We start from the raw sequence: 14,281 nt of genomic DNA on the forward strand, positions 1-14,281 counted from the left end.
AGATTTCAAATTAACAGAGGTGTCTGACAAGGCTGCCCTATATCTCCCTTTTTATTTCTTTTAGTCACTGAGTTATTGTCAATCAATATAGTAAATGTAACACCCCTTCAAACAATAATAGGTGGCAATACTACTCTAGATAATGGACCAGTAGGTTCGACTGCTGGAGCACAGTGAAATTCTTAAATCAAGCTCAGAGGCAAGAGGTTGAACTTAGGAACATGCCGGCTTTTTGTATTAAAGTAAAAAAGAATAAAAATACATACAAAATTACGAACAATGGCACCACTCACACTGATAACACTGGTTGTGTTAAATCACAAAAAAAAAAAAAGAATATCACATTTGCAATTGCTCAGTTTCACATTAATTATCAAAATCTTAATTCTAAACTGAATTTAAGATTACTTTTGTACAATTCAAGTTTCTCTATCTAAATCAAATTCAATTATATAACATGGCCAAAAGAACAATCAATTTTGCATCCAACCAATACTCTTCAGGAAAATACCCTGCCACTCAGTTCTCAGTTCCACACGATGAAGTCAAGAAGTCAAAAGTCATAAGGGGGAATGTGTGTGTGTGTGTGTGTGTGTGTGTGTGTGTGTGTGTGTGTGTGTTGAGGGGGGCTGAATGTGAGAGTGTTGTGCAGCAGTCGGCCCACCACCCACAAGGTGTGGCAGAATTAGGATACGTTCAAGTACCCACTGGTAGTATCTGGTGATACTGTCTCCCTTTCACTTTTGATCCAGGTGGGAAGGCTCGCCATCAACGTCGCTGGAAGATCCAGATCCAGAGAACAAACAACCAAAGAAACCTGACCTGTCCATAACACAGAAAATATTAAAATCACAGTGTAAGCTTTACACTTTAACTGCATATAAAATTCAATAAACTAAATTTGCAACGGCGCAGTATAATAGTCAATATGAATAATCCATAATGTAAAATAACTTCCCTTTTTGTAAATAAAATAGCTTCTCACAGCTCACAGTAAGCAAATAGGTGCATAAAATTAGCCCAATGAAGGTACAAATGACAAATTAATACAGAATTTACATTAAAACTAATTTGGAAAGAAATATGAATTTGTCACCGATCTCACGCACTGACACAAAATGGCGGCGCTCAGAAACAGCCACACAGTTTCTAAAACCCAAAAAATATAACAAGGGCACAAATACTTAATATAAAACTCATGAATAATTCAGCTCTCGCCATAAATGAATTATAATAAATGAAAAGATCTTTTAGTTTTAGTAATTTACCTCTACAGACAAAGCTAACGGCTATTAGCTCGAGCTACTAGCGCTGCGGCTAGCGACTGTGCTAATGCCCATTTTAACTCTAGTTTTTTCACTAAAACACTAAAACAACAAACGGACTTCCGTAAACAAGTGTAAACCATATGTTTTTGTGTTTTCTTCAGTTTTTGCTTCCGCTCGCTCTCGCTCCTCTCTTCATACAGACCGGAAGTAACGGAGGAATACAGAGCGTATGGAGAGAATTCTGTTCCTTTATTATTCAATCAAATAGAAGAGATTGAAACCAAAAAAGAGATTTGAAACCAAAAAAGAGATTGAAACCAAAAAAGAAATTGAAACCAAAAAAGAGATTTGAAACCAAAAAGAGATTTGAGAGCAAAAAAGAGATTTGAAACCAAAAAAGAGATTTGAAACCAAAAAAGAGATTTGAAACCAAAAAAGAGATTGAAACCAAAAAAGAGATTTGAAACCAAAAAAGAGATTTGAGAGCAAAAAAGAGATTTGAGACCAAAAAAGAGATTTGAGAGCAAAAAAGAGTAAAAAAAAAAAAAATGTTTTGAGATGGAAACAGAACAGGTTGCAATTGGAAAAAAAAATATGAGAGAACATATTTCTTCAACTTCAATCAAAACTAATGTTTGTAAGTAAAAACATACGACCATTTTGCGTCCTCTTTGCTTGAGAGTTATAAAGTTTTGTTTGCGAATTCAGCTGCACTTGATGGGCGGGGCCTACGCTGGTGGACGAGAGAAGAGTTTCTATTGGTTGGTTTGACCTGGCTACGTCTTCCACCCACTTCTCCCTGTGCTGTGCTGCTTGGAGAAGCCTGTTGCTCTTGAAACGTTTCCCATAAGTAATGAATTGCGCTATATATCGTTGGCTACAGCCTGCCGTACATTCACAACAACAACAACAACAACAACAACACAAGTAATGAATTATAAGGCTGGGCTAGTCACGGCCTGAGCAGAGTAGCCTAATGAGTGAGTGAATTACAGGGAGGCGTATTCAACGTAGGGCTGTGATTGAAACCTTTAGTGTTGCATGGTACCCGGCTCCCGTTCTCTACAGCTGTTCTAATGTCAACAAACACACGTGGCGAATAATTTAACAAATTCACGCACATATTTCTAACCAGCCAGCCTTTTGTCCACAATTTCTCCCCCCACAAGGCTTTCCTCTGGAATAATAGCAATATTCTTATAAGAAACAAATCCTTATTCTTGCTACAATGGTTTGAAAGAGGTATCATCCATATCCTCGATCTTTTTGATAATGCTGGTAATATGTTGTCTTATGAACGTTTTATGTCTGTACACAGTTTTCCTGTTCCCTCCAGAGAATTTATATCTGTAACTCGTGCTATCCCAACAGAGTTAATTCAACTTATAAAAAGCCACTTGAGTTACAGTGAATATAAACCAAGTCAACCTGTACTGATGCTGAGTGGAATTGAACTAACAGATAGAAAGTGTAATAATAAACATATTCGCCAGTGTTTTCAAAGAATGAATAGAGTTGTGCCTAGAGGCAAGTTTTACTGGAGGTCCCAAATAGAGGACATCAACTGGAGAAGAGCTTCTACCCCACAAATATTGCATATCTAACAAGGCTAAAGAAGTACATTTTAAAATACTGCATAATATATACCCAGTTAGTAGTATTATTGCTAAGTTTATAGATGTTGATGATTCCTGTACTTTTTGTAATCTTAATACAGAAACAATTTCACATCTGTTTTTTTATTGTGATATATCTAAAAAGTTTTGGAGTGATGTTGAATCTAATTTTTTTGATGCTGCTAACTCTGTCTACTCTCTTACCCTTAAAGATGTTATTTGCTACTATGTTAACCCAGAAGATAATGCTCTTGAACACCTGATGAACTTTGTTATCCTATATGCACAATTCTTTATTCACAAACAAAAATTTGCAAAATCACTATTTACCTAAATTTGCTCCTTTTCTCCTGGAACTGAGCTCTTTGCAAAAAAAAAAATTAATTTTTAAAAAAATATTTTTTTTATTTTAATTTTTTTTTTTTAAAATATTTTTTTTTTTTTTTTTTTTTTTTTTTTTTTGGGGGGGGGGGGGGGGAAAAAGGTTTTAGTTTTTCCAAAAATGAGTTAAATGCTTGTTTCTAAGACATTTCTTTGTTAAATAAAAGTTATTATAAAACGGAGCTAATACCTTGCTGAGTCATTATGAAAAGTTTTTCCCTGAAGTCCCTGTTTGAACTATTTATTTTTTATTTATTTATTCATTTTAATTATTATTATTATTTTTTTAAATTTGTACTCTATCTTTGATTTGTTTATTATTTATATCACCAATGTGCTGATTGTCATTGTATACCTTGTAGTTTTGTACATTTAATTTGTTCAATTAAAAAATATATATATTATATTAATTAGTAGTATTATTATTATTAATATTAGTAGTAGTAGTAGTAGTAGTAGTATTGGATTATTATTATTATTATTGATATGTAATTCTTGGTGTTGTTGATTGTTTTATTTTATTTTATTCTCGTATTGTAACTGTGTTTTGTTTGGTTACTTATGTTTATACTTTGTTCTTTCTTTGTTTTTATCTTATTTATTTTGTCACAGCACTTTGTAACCTTGTTTAGATAATTTCTATATATAAAAGAATAGTAAAAGTACTGATTCAACTTCTTTTACGAAAAAAAAAAAGAAAATAAAGTACAGGCTCTGAAATGTTCTCATAGTAATAACAGGAAAAAGTTCTCTCTTAGTTTCTCTGGAGGAAATTTAGCAACAGTTTGAGTTAAAACCTCAAATAGGATCTGTCAGTTGTCTGTTTCGTCTTGTTACGTTGTTTTGTTACATCTGTCGTGTGTGATTTGCAGCAGTCTTGATGTTGGGAAGGCGTGCAATGATGCCAAATAATAATAATAATAATAATCGTGTTCCATCAAATTAATAGAAAACATTTAATCTCCTAAAACATTGGGACGAGGGAGACTTTCAGTTTATTATTAATCTTTAGCTGCAACCACTATATTAGAGACATGAAACATTTACACAGAGACAATGAAGTAAAAATCTACATTAAAATAAATTAATATTATCTGACACTACCAACGGTCTCAGATGTGACCAAAAACTAAATAAATGAATCAGACACAATAAAAAGTTTTGTTTTTGTTTTTATTTTATTTTAAAGCAATTTACTTTTGTCTCATTTATAAAAAGGCTCTTCAGTAATTTATGTCAGTATGTAGTATAAAGTATTCTTATATAAACAATGATCAGACAATATAAAGGTTTGAATTTGTCACTCAGACATTTAAAGAATGTGTAAATGCTTCTTATTCCTGAGTACATTGTTTTCTGATGATTTTACAGTTTTGAAGGCAGATAATGCAGTTATTAGAATAAAGCAGGCTACAATATGATATCAATGGGGGGGGGGTTTGGGGGGGGGGGGGGGGGGGTTAAGTGAAAAAAAACATTTACATGATAAAAGGAAAAATATATATATTCCGTACATCACCAATAAATATACATTTATTCATTAAATGATGTGAATCTTTCTGAAGAAAATCAAATGGTTGTTCTACTCAGTGTGATTGACAGGAGAGATGATCAGAGGGGCAGAGTTTTTACCACCATAATTAAGACTGGGACTAAAGTATGGGTAGAGTTTCTCAGTGAAGGAGCAGCCAGTAAAGGAGTAGATAAGAGCTGCAGCATCAACATCATAAAAGGAGACCAGACCCTCCTCATAATCCACAAACACCCCCACCTTCTCAGGCTGAGACTGCAGAGAGAGACGGACTGGAGGGCCAGCAGCAGCTTTGTACTCATTTTTATTCCTCAACAATATCGTCCAGTAACCATTCTGAGGGCTCAGTGTGATTATTCCCTTCCTGTTGATCGACTCTCTGGCCACTCCTAAATCCCACTCAGTCTTCCCTTTAACCTGAACCTCGTAATAAAATCTTCCTGAAGTGAAACTCTGCTTTGCTAAGACATTAGCAAAAGTATCAAATCTCTGTGGATTGTCTGGGAGATTCTTCTTTACATCACCACAGTAAACTTGTTTTCCATCATCAGACAGGATGAGTTTGGGATGTGCTGTATCAGGATCCAGTGTCACATCCACTGCATACTGCTGGACCCTCTTCAGCTCGACCTCAATCAGCTTCTTCATCTGTTTACTGAGCGTCTCCTCCAGCTGATTCACAGCTCTCCTCACAGTCCCCTCATATGAAGGTGGACGGACGCTGACTTCTGTCCAGTCCTTGGTGGGTGGAGCAGCGTTCAGGGACAGGAAGCTTTGGAGGAGGTGGAGGTGGTCTTCAGACTGTGAGAGCTGGTCCACCTCAGAGCTTCTCTTCTTCAGCTCAGAGATTTCCTGTTCCAGCTCTTTGATGAAGTCTTCAGCCTGTTTCTCTGTCTTTCTCTGCTTCTCTTTGATCGTGTCGATGAGCTCGGCCTGGCTTCTCTCAACAGACTCCTTCAGAGCAGTGAAGACCTGAACACCATCTGCTATCTCTCTGTCTGCACCTTCCTTACTGAGCTCCACTGAGTGTTTGATCTCCTGAATCTTCAGTCGTCTCTTCTGGATCATCTGCTGAATTTCAGCCTCTGTCTTCCCCAGCTCGGCCTTCTTTCCTTCATATTCTTCTTTCAGAGGAACAACATCATGTGTCTTGTGGTCTAAAACAGTGCAGAGCATGCAGACACACATCTGGTCGGTCTTACAGAACAGCTCCAGCAGTTTATCGTGCTTCGTACACATCCTGCCTTCCAGGTTCTCCACAGGGTCGATCAGCTGATGTCTTTTCAGGCCTGACGTTGTCAGATGAGGCTCCAGGTGAGTCTCACAGTAGGAGGCCAGACACACCAGGCAGGACTTCAGGGCCTTCAGTTTGGTTCCAGTGCAGACGTCACAGGGAACTTCTCCTGGTTTGGAAACTTGTTGCTCTGAGCTGCTGCTGCTGGCTTTCTGTTGAGCTGACTGTCTGAACTGAGCAGCCATCTCAGAGATGAAAGTATTGACCTTCAGCTCAGGTCTTGTGTTGAAAACCTCTTTACAGTTGGGACACTGACACTGGACATTAATATTCCAGTGTTCAGTGATGCAGGTTTTACAGAAGTTGTGTCCACATGGTATGGTGACTGGATCAGTGAACACATCCAGACAGATGGAGCACAGAAACTGATCTTCAGTCAGCAGACAGCTGGCAGCAGACATATCTACACTGTGAGGATGAAAATAAAACAAACTTCAAAGTTCTCTCTGTAACTGTAATCCATTACAGTTACTAAATAAATCACTAAGTTACTGTTACATTGAGTAAAGATAGATAATTGTTTAGCAGGATTACAATTTTAAAATACATCAGTTTTTCTTTAAAAACACACTGAGCAGGATGTCATGAATCCCCGGCCGTGATGACCGTTCGGGTGTTTTGTGTTGTCTTGTGGTGTTTGTGTCACTCTGGCAGTGCTCGGGGGCGTGTCTATCTCTGGCTGCTCACACACCTGGCTGAGGTCATCACCACACCTGCTCCTCATCAATCTTCAGCAGTACTTAAGGAGCAGCCACACATCCAGTCAACACCAGATTGTTGTGAAGTATTGAGTATCCTACTGCTTTCCAGCCAGTTATTTATCGTTGGTACCGTTAGTTGCCTGTCTGCTTCTGCCTGCCTGAGCCAATCTCTTGTCGTCTGTTTTTGTCCGTAACTAACCGTGTCTCTCTGCCTCAGCAATCATTCCTGGAACTCAGCCCTGGAACCCAGTCCACTCAGCCCAAGCCTCCTGTAAGCCAGCCACTGGATCCTCACACTCCAAGCCTGCCAGCCAGCCACTGTCTGGATCACCCCCATCTCTGGACTCCCACTCTCGCCTGCCAGCTCCCCCTTTTGTCACTAATTTGGTCTAATAAACTGTTTACACTCTACCTCTTGTCCGATCTGCTTCTGGGTTCCCCCTCAGAATCCTGACACAGGAGACGCAACTGATCTCGGTTCTGATTGATATTTCTTTTACTTTTATTTACATATTTAATGTTGAGGTAATCCAAAACTAATGGGAGGTAATAAAGTTGTCTTACTTTAATATGGTGAAACTTGGATTAGGTTAGTGACTACATTTTATAACAGGTAATTAGTAATTGTATCTGATTACCAAAGTGTGTAACAGTTATATAAGTTGTAAAAGTACAATGTTATACCTTTATAAGCAATACAACAAACTCTCAGATGAAATCAGACGCTGTACTCTGTCCTTTACACAACCCAAAGGGAAGCTAAGCTAGGCTAGTTAGCTTTTAGCAGGACTAGTTTCTGTGGTGTGTTTTCATTGTTTGGTTGGATTTAGCTCCTTCCTTCTATCTGTATGTGCTATAACAGACTGTAACAAGCTCTGTAGGGCAGTGGACTCACCAGAGGTTGGCAGAGATTCTGCTGTTTAGTTGAGAAAAACCTGATGGATTCAGTTGAATTTGTCTTCAGAGACAAACAGAGAGACTTGTCTCCACTGCAGCTCTGCTGTCTTCAGACAAACTTTCACTTTCATTTCCAGGAAATGTGTCACTGAAGCTCTTTCAGTGTTGCTCCTCCTCTCAGTGCAGATCTGTGAGTGAGCTGTTATTGACTGATTGGGAAATATCTTATATACCTTTGGAACAAGATGGGTTTTTCCCCCTACAATGTGAGTCTACAGCAGCCAAAGGATCATACAATAACAAACAGACAACATAAGAAAAGAGGTCAGTGTAAGATATTCAGGAACATACTGTATCTTTAGATCAATATTCTACAACGCTCCCTTTACAGTCCCTCTACAATCCCACAAACACTCCAATGTTCAGCTCACTGTTTACTCTGTAATTTCACTTTCTGCTGCTTTCCAAACTGTTTACCATCTTTTCTTTATGTGACAGATTTCTTACTGATCACATTACAGGAAAAACTACAGAAACACTGAGAGGGAAAACTTTTGTCACTGGGCCACAAGTAGGCTTCTCTGTGATTCTGAGGTTTCAAAAGTAGTAAAGTAAAATATTTCTTTCAATTAATTCTTAAGTGAAATTACAATTGTTCATTTTATAAAAATCTCCTCACTCAGAGAGAGTAGTAGGCCTTAATTATTTTATACTGCTGGAAAACCAACAGTGTGTCTAAGAAAACAGGATTTATAATGATCACTTTTATTTCCATGCATGATTTCTTTGTTAGTTTTACTGTTCATATTGTAGCATCTCATACTGGACACAGAGTCAGAGCTGAGTTGGGAAGTTTTTTATTTTTTTCTCCAACATAACAATGAAAGGAAAACACCAACACAGTCCACCACCAGCATATATTATACAGCCAAGAGGTTTGGGCAATTCACTGTGCATTTAAAAGTGTTGTATTAATCTGCAGTCAGACTCTAATATACAGCATACTGTCAATGTTCAGACTACAACAGCACCCTCCTCCCATACACTGCTCATAGGCTGACACCTGCTGGTGACTTTATGGAACTGCAGCTGACAGTTGGAGTGAAAATAAAGGCAGAAAATAGGAAGAAAGTAGGTACAGGACTCACAGTACAACAGCCAGACCTCTTATTCCTGTTGTTATCAGCGGTCTGAGAGCCGTTTAGAGCCGCCTAGAGCTGCTTTAATCCTCTAAAGTGAGTCTGAGAGACACCATGAGTCAGGACTCTCTCCAGACTGACCCCCTAGAAATACCCTGCAGAGACAGGGAGCTGATGTGTTACTCGGTAGCACATATACTAAAATTGGAACGATACAGAGAAGATTAGCATGCAAGGATGACATGCAAATTGGTAAACCGTTCTTCATTCCTTTATTTATTTTTTGGTTATGTTGTATTTGTCCTCTGACTTGATGATTTAGACCTTTAATAACTGTGATCGACACCCCATTTTTAAAGTTAGAACAGACTGACACCCATATTAGAAGATATGGTCTTCTTTCTAAATTGTAATATTGACTCACAACCCATTAACGCTGCTATCAAACTTATGTGTCTTGTTGGCAAACATCATATCCAAACGGCTGGAATGCTTCAAACCTAATGTTCATCTGTATTTTGTTGAATTATAATTTCTCTTTGACTCTGTTTCTAAATGATCAACAAACAAGAAAGCCATAGGACCTCTCAAATATTTGGATAATTCCTATGTAAAAGAAAACAATAACTTCTATACATACATACTGTATATGTAAGTTTACAGTTCCCTCGTACAATGTGATGTCATTCAGAAACCTTTTATTTTATGTGTAACAGGTGTGTGGGCATAAACAGAGGTCGACTCACAGAACTGTTAACCAGCATTTATTTGCTCCTGCAGAAGACAATATAGCACTTTCATTTCCTTCTGGTCTTTTTTCCTGCCCCTCTGCTCCCTCAGCAATGCAAAACAACACTGTGATTCTCCTGAAAATACATATAGATGAATTAATTTAAACATTACAGCAATGTGCATGTTACAAAAACAAAAAAAAATACTAAAAGAGCTGTTACAGTTTACCAGAAAACATTTTATTTTTAAAACAAATCTCTCTCAAAACCATTAAAAACTATATAGAATAGGTGAAACAGAGTAAAAAGTGTGTGTGGGGTAGGTGACTAAACAGAACAACACGAATGAAGGAACTACGGAAGTTCGGGAGCTACGGAAGGACAAAGTTCAGAAAACTAAATTTCCACTGAAAATGAACCAAAATAACAGTGAATGAAAAATAACTCAATGAGATCAAATTCACACTCAATGGAATGAATAAATAAATAAAATTCACAAATACATATTGAAAGTAAGAATTAATAAAGTGCATTTTTAACTCTGATACACCAGCACAAATGTTCCCTATGTTTTTATGTTCAAGAGAGCAAGGGGCTGAAAGTTTCATGAATTTTGAACTGCAATTGAGTACACAGTATGAAAAATATGAAAAAAGCTGAATTATTGTCAGAAAGTCCTGTTTTTCATGAACGTTTTAATGTTTGAACGGAGCTTCTATGTGAATGTATGAATTTGTGGGAAGAGGTTGAAGATGAGTGCGTCTGAAGGATTTTCTAATGGACTTCCATTGTAATTTTATGTAAAAAAAAGTTAAATATTTTGAGTTTTACTGGATTTGAAAAGTGGAATGAGAGCTAAAATGTCTGAAAGATGTGGAATATTTGAGAGTTTAAATGTAATTTCTAGCTGAAAGTATGAATGAGTAGTTAAGAGTTGAAAGAAGAAGCAATAATGTTCTAATTGAGCTGAACGTTTTGACGTTTGAATGAAGTTTCTACGTTGAAACATTCAGAAGAAGGTGCCAAAAAATTTGGTGGAAAAATCTGAAATCTAAAATACCAGTTCCCCCAGTAACCAGCAACCAGTGAGACCAGTTAGAGAGTTTCACAGTCATTGATTGTGAAAACTAAAAACCATGTATTAATATTATTAGACATGATTATTGCAGAAACTCAAACAGGTTTTATGAAAAATCGACACCGAGGCTTTTATTTTGTTCTTAGACTTTTATAAGGCCTTTGATACAATTGAGCACAACTTTCTTTTTCAGTCCCTCAAAGTATTCGGTTTTGGGAATAACTTTGTTGATATTGTCAGTATGTTTTATAAAGACATTAACAGCTCTGTGATAATCAATTTGAACACATCTAAAAGATTTCAAATTAACAGAGGTGTCTGACAAGGCTGCCCTATATCTCCCTTTTTATTTCTTTTAGTCACTGAGTTATTGTCAATCAATATAGTAAATGTAACACCCCTTCAAACAATAATAGGTGGCAATACTACTCTAGATAATGGACCAGTAGGTTCGACTGCTGGAGCACAGTGAAATGCTTAAATCAAGCTCAGAGGCAAGAGGTTGAACTTAGGAACATGCCGGCTTTTTGTATTAAAGTAAAAAGAATAAAAATACATACAAAATTACGAACAATGGGACCACTCACACTGATAACACTGGTTGTGTTAAATCACAAAAAAAAAAGAATATCACATTTGCAATTGCTCAGTTTCACATTAATTATCAAAATCTTAATTCTAAACTGAATTTAAGATTACTTTTGTACAATTCAAGTTTCTCTATCTAAATCAAATTCAATTATATAACATGGCCAAAAGAACAATCAATTTTGCATCCAACCAATACTCTTCAGGAAAATATCCTGCCACTCAGTTCTCAGTTCCACACGATGAAGTCAAGAAGTCAAAAGTCTTAAGGGGGAATGTGTGTGTGTGTGTGTGTGTGTGTGTGTGTGTGTGTGTGTGTGTGTGTGGGGGGCTGAATGTGAGAGTGTTGTGCAGCAGTCGGCCCACCACCCACAAGGTGTGGCAGAATTAGGATACGTTCAAGTACCCACTGGTAGTATCTGGTGATACTGTCTCCCTTTCACTTTTGATCCAGGTGGGAAGGCTCGCCATCAACGTCGCTGGAAGATCCAGATCCAGAGAACAAACAACCAAAAAAACCTGACCTGTCCATAACACAGAAAATATTAAAATCACAGTGTAAGCTTTACACTTTAACTGCATATAAAATTCAATAAACTAAATTTGCAACAGCGCAGTATAATAGTCAATATGAATAATCCATAATGTAAAATAACTTCCCTTTTTGTAAATAAAATAGCTTCTCACAGCTCACAGTAAGCAAATAGGTGCATAAAATTAGCCCAATGAAGGTACAAATGACAAATTAATACAGAATTTACATGAAAACTAATTTGGAAAGAAATATGAATTTGTCACCGATCTCACGCACTGACACAAAATGGCGGCGCTCAGAAACAACCACACAGTTTCTAAAACCCCAAAAATATAACAAGGGCACAAATACTTAATATAAAACTCATGAATAATTCAGCTCTCGCCATAAATGAATTATAATAAATGAAAAGATCTTTTAGTTTTAGTAATTTACCTCTACAGACAAAGCTAACGGCTATTAGCTCGAGCTACTAGCGCTGCGGCTAGCGACTGTGCTAATGCCCATTTTAACTCTAGTTTTTTCACTAAAACACTAAAACAACAAACGGACTTCCGTAAACAAGTGTAAACCATATGTTTTTGTGTTTTCTTCAGTTTTTGCTTCCGCTCGCTCTCGCTCCTCTCTTCATACAGACCGGAAGTAACGGAGGAATACAGAGCGTATGGAGAGAATTCTGTTCCTTTATTATTCAATCAAATAGAAGAGATTGAAACCAAAAAAGAGATTGAAACCAAAAAAGAGATTGAAACCAAAAAGAGATTTGAAACCAAAAAGAGATTTGAGACCAAAAAGAGATTTGAAACCAAAAAAGAGATTGAAACCAAAAAAGAGATTGAAACCAAAAAAGAGATTGAAACCAAAAAAGAGATTTGAAACCAAAAAAGAGATTGAAACCAAAAAAGAGATTTGAAACCAAAAAAGAGATTTGAAACCAAAAAAGAGATTGAAACCAAAAAAGAGATTTGAAACCAAAAAAGAGATTTGAAACCAAAAAAGAGATTTGAAACCAAAAAAGAGATTTGAAACCAAAAAAGAGATTTGAAACCAAAAAAGAGATTTGAAACCAAAAAAGAGATTTGAGAGCAAAAAAGAGTAAAAAAAAAAAATGTTTTGAGATGGAAACAGAACAGGTTGCAATTGGAAAAAAAATATGAGAGAACATATTTCTTCAACTTCAATCAAAACTAATGTTTGTAAGTAAAAACATACGACCATTTTGCGTCCTCTTTGCTTGAGAGTTATAAAGTTTTGTTTGCGAATTCAGCTGCACTTGATGGGCGGGGCCTACGCTGGTGGACGAGAGAAGAGTTTCTATTGGTTGGTTTGACCTGGCTACGTCTTCCACCCACTTCTCCCTGTGCTGTGCTGCTTGGAGAAGCCTGTTGCTCTTGAAACGTTTCCCATAAGTAATGAATTGCGCTATATATCGTTGGCTACAGCCTGCCGTACATTCACAACAACAACAACAACAACAACACAAGTAATGAATTATAAGGCTGGGCTAGTCACGGCCTGAGCAGAGTAGCCTAATGAGTGAGTGAATTACAGGGAGGCGTATTCAACGTAGGGCTGTGATTGAAACCTTTAGTGTTGCATGGTACCCGGCTCCCGTTCTCTACAGCTGTTCTAATGTCAACAAACACACGTGGCGAATAATTTAACAAATTCACGCACATATTTCTAACCAGCCAGCCTTTTGTCCACAATTTCTCCCCCCACAAGGCTTTCCTCTGGAATAATAGCAATATTCTTATAAGAAACAAATCCTTATTCTTGCTACAATGGTTTGAAAGAGGTATCATCCATATCCTCGATCTTTTTGATAATGCTGGTAATATGTTGTCTTATGAACGTTTTATGTCTGTACACAGTTTTCCTGTTCCCTCCAGAGAATTTATATCTGTAACTCGTGCTATCCCAACAGAGTTAATTAACTAAAAACACTTGAGTTACAGTGAATATAAAACAAGTCAACCTGTACTGATGCTGAGTGGAATTGAACTAACAGATAGAAAGTGTAATAATAAACATATTCGCCAGTGTTTTCAAAGAATGAATAGAGTTGTGCCTAGAGGCAAGTTTTACTGGAGGTCCCAAATAGAGGACATCAACTGGAGAAGAGCTTGGCTTCTACCCCACAAATATTGCATATCTAACAAGGCTAAAGAAGTACATTTTAAAATACTGCATAATATATACCCAGTTAGTAGTATTATTGCTAAGCTTATAGATGCTGATGATTCCTGTACTTTTTGCAATCTTAATACAGAAACAATTTCACATCTGTTTTTTTATTGTGATATATCTAAAAAGTTTTGGAGTGATGTTGAATCTCATTTTTTTTTAAGCTGCTAACTCTGTCTACTCTCTTACCCTTAAAGATGTTATTTGCTACTATGTTAACCCAGAAGATAATGCTCTTGAACACCTGATGAACTTTGTTATCCTATATGCACAATTCTTTATTCACAAACAAAAATTTGCAAAATCACTATTTACCTAAATTTGCTCCTTTTCTC

At 36.8% G+C, this 14,281-nt stretch overlaps 2 protein-coding genes, 1 long non-coding RNA gene and 1 pseudogene across 6 annotated transcripts in view; 2 read left to right on the plus strand and 2 right to left on the minus strand.

Annotated features, from left to right (window-relative positions):
* LOC127352549 (E3 ubiquitin-protein ligase TRIM21-like) overlaps positions 1-7,823 on the minus strand; it is a 32,284-nt gene extending 24,461 nt beyond the window's left edge. Inside the window, exon 1 of the mRNA XM_051381028.1 lies at positions 7,687-7,823. The gene's annotated coding sequence lies outside the window, so the exon portion shown is untranslated. The remainder of the gene's footprint in view (positions 1-7,686) is intronic.
* On the minus strand, positions 4,781-7,824 carry LOC127352541 (E3 ubiquitin-protein ligase TRIM21-like). Its single transcript, XM_051381021.1, has 2 exons — positions 7,687-7,824; positions 4,781-6,498 (listed from the first exon to the last, which is right to left on the minus strand). The coding sequence occupies exon 2, from the start codon at positions 6,489-6,491 to the stop codon at positions 4,848-4,850; it is 1,644 nt and encodes a 547-aa protein (XP_051236981.1). The 5' UTR covers positions 6,492-6,498; positions 7,687-7,824; the 3' UTR covers positions 4,781-4,847.
* LOC127352593 (uncharacterized) overlaps positions 5,968-14,281 on the plus strand; it is a 44,392-nt gene continuing 36,078 nt past the window's right edge. For all 4 annotated transcript variants that reach the window (XR_007881137.1, XR_007881135.1, XR_007881136.1 and 1 more), the window contains exon 1: positions 5,968-6,110. This is a non-coding gene — a long non-coding RNA (uncharacterized LOC127352593). The remainder of the gene's footprint in view (positions 6,111-14,281) is intronic.
* Positions 9,004-9,099, plus strand: LOC127354006 (uncharacterized; annotated as a pseudogene).

The sequence above is a fragment of the Dicentrarchus labrax genome, unplaced genomic scaffold (genome assembly GCF_905237075.1).
Source record: "Dicentrarchus labrax unplaced genomic scaffold, dlabrax2021, whole genome shotgun sequence".
Taxonomy (NCBI): domain Eukaryota; kingdom Metazoa; phylum Chordata; class Actinopteri; family Moronidae; genus Dicentrarchus; species Dicentrarchus labrax.

Coding starts and splice junctions, on each gene's coding strand:
- LOC127352541 (XM_051381021.1), bottom strand. CDS start 6,491: ATGTCTGCTGCCAGCTGTCTGCTGACTGAAGATCAGTTTCTGTGCTCC.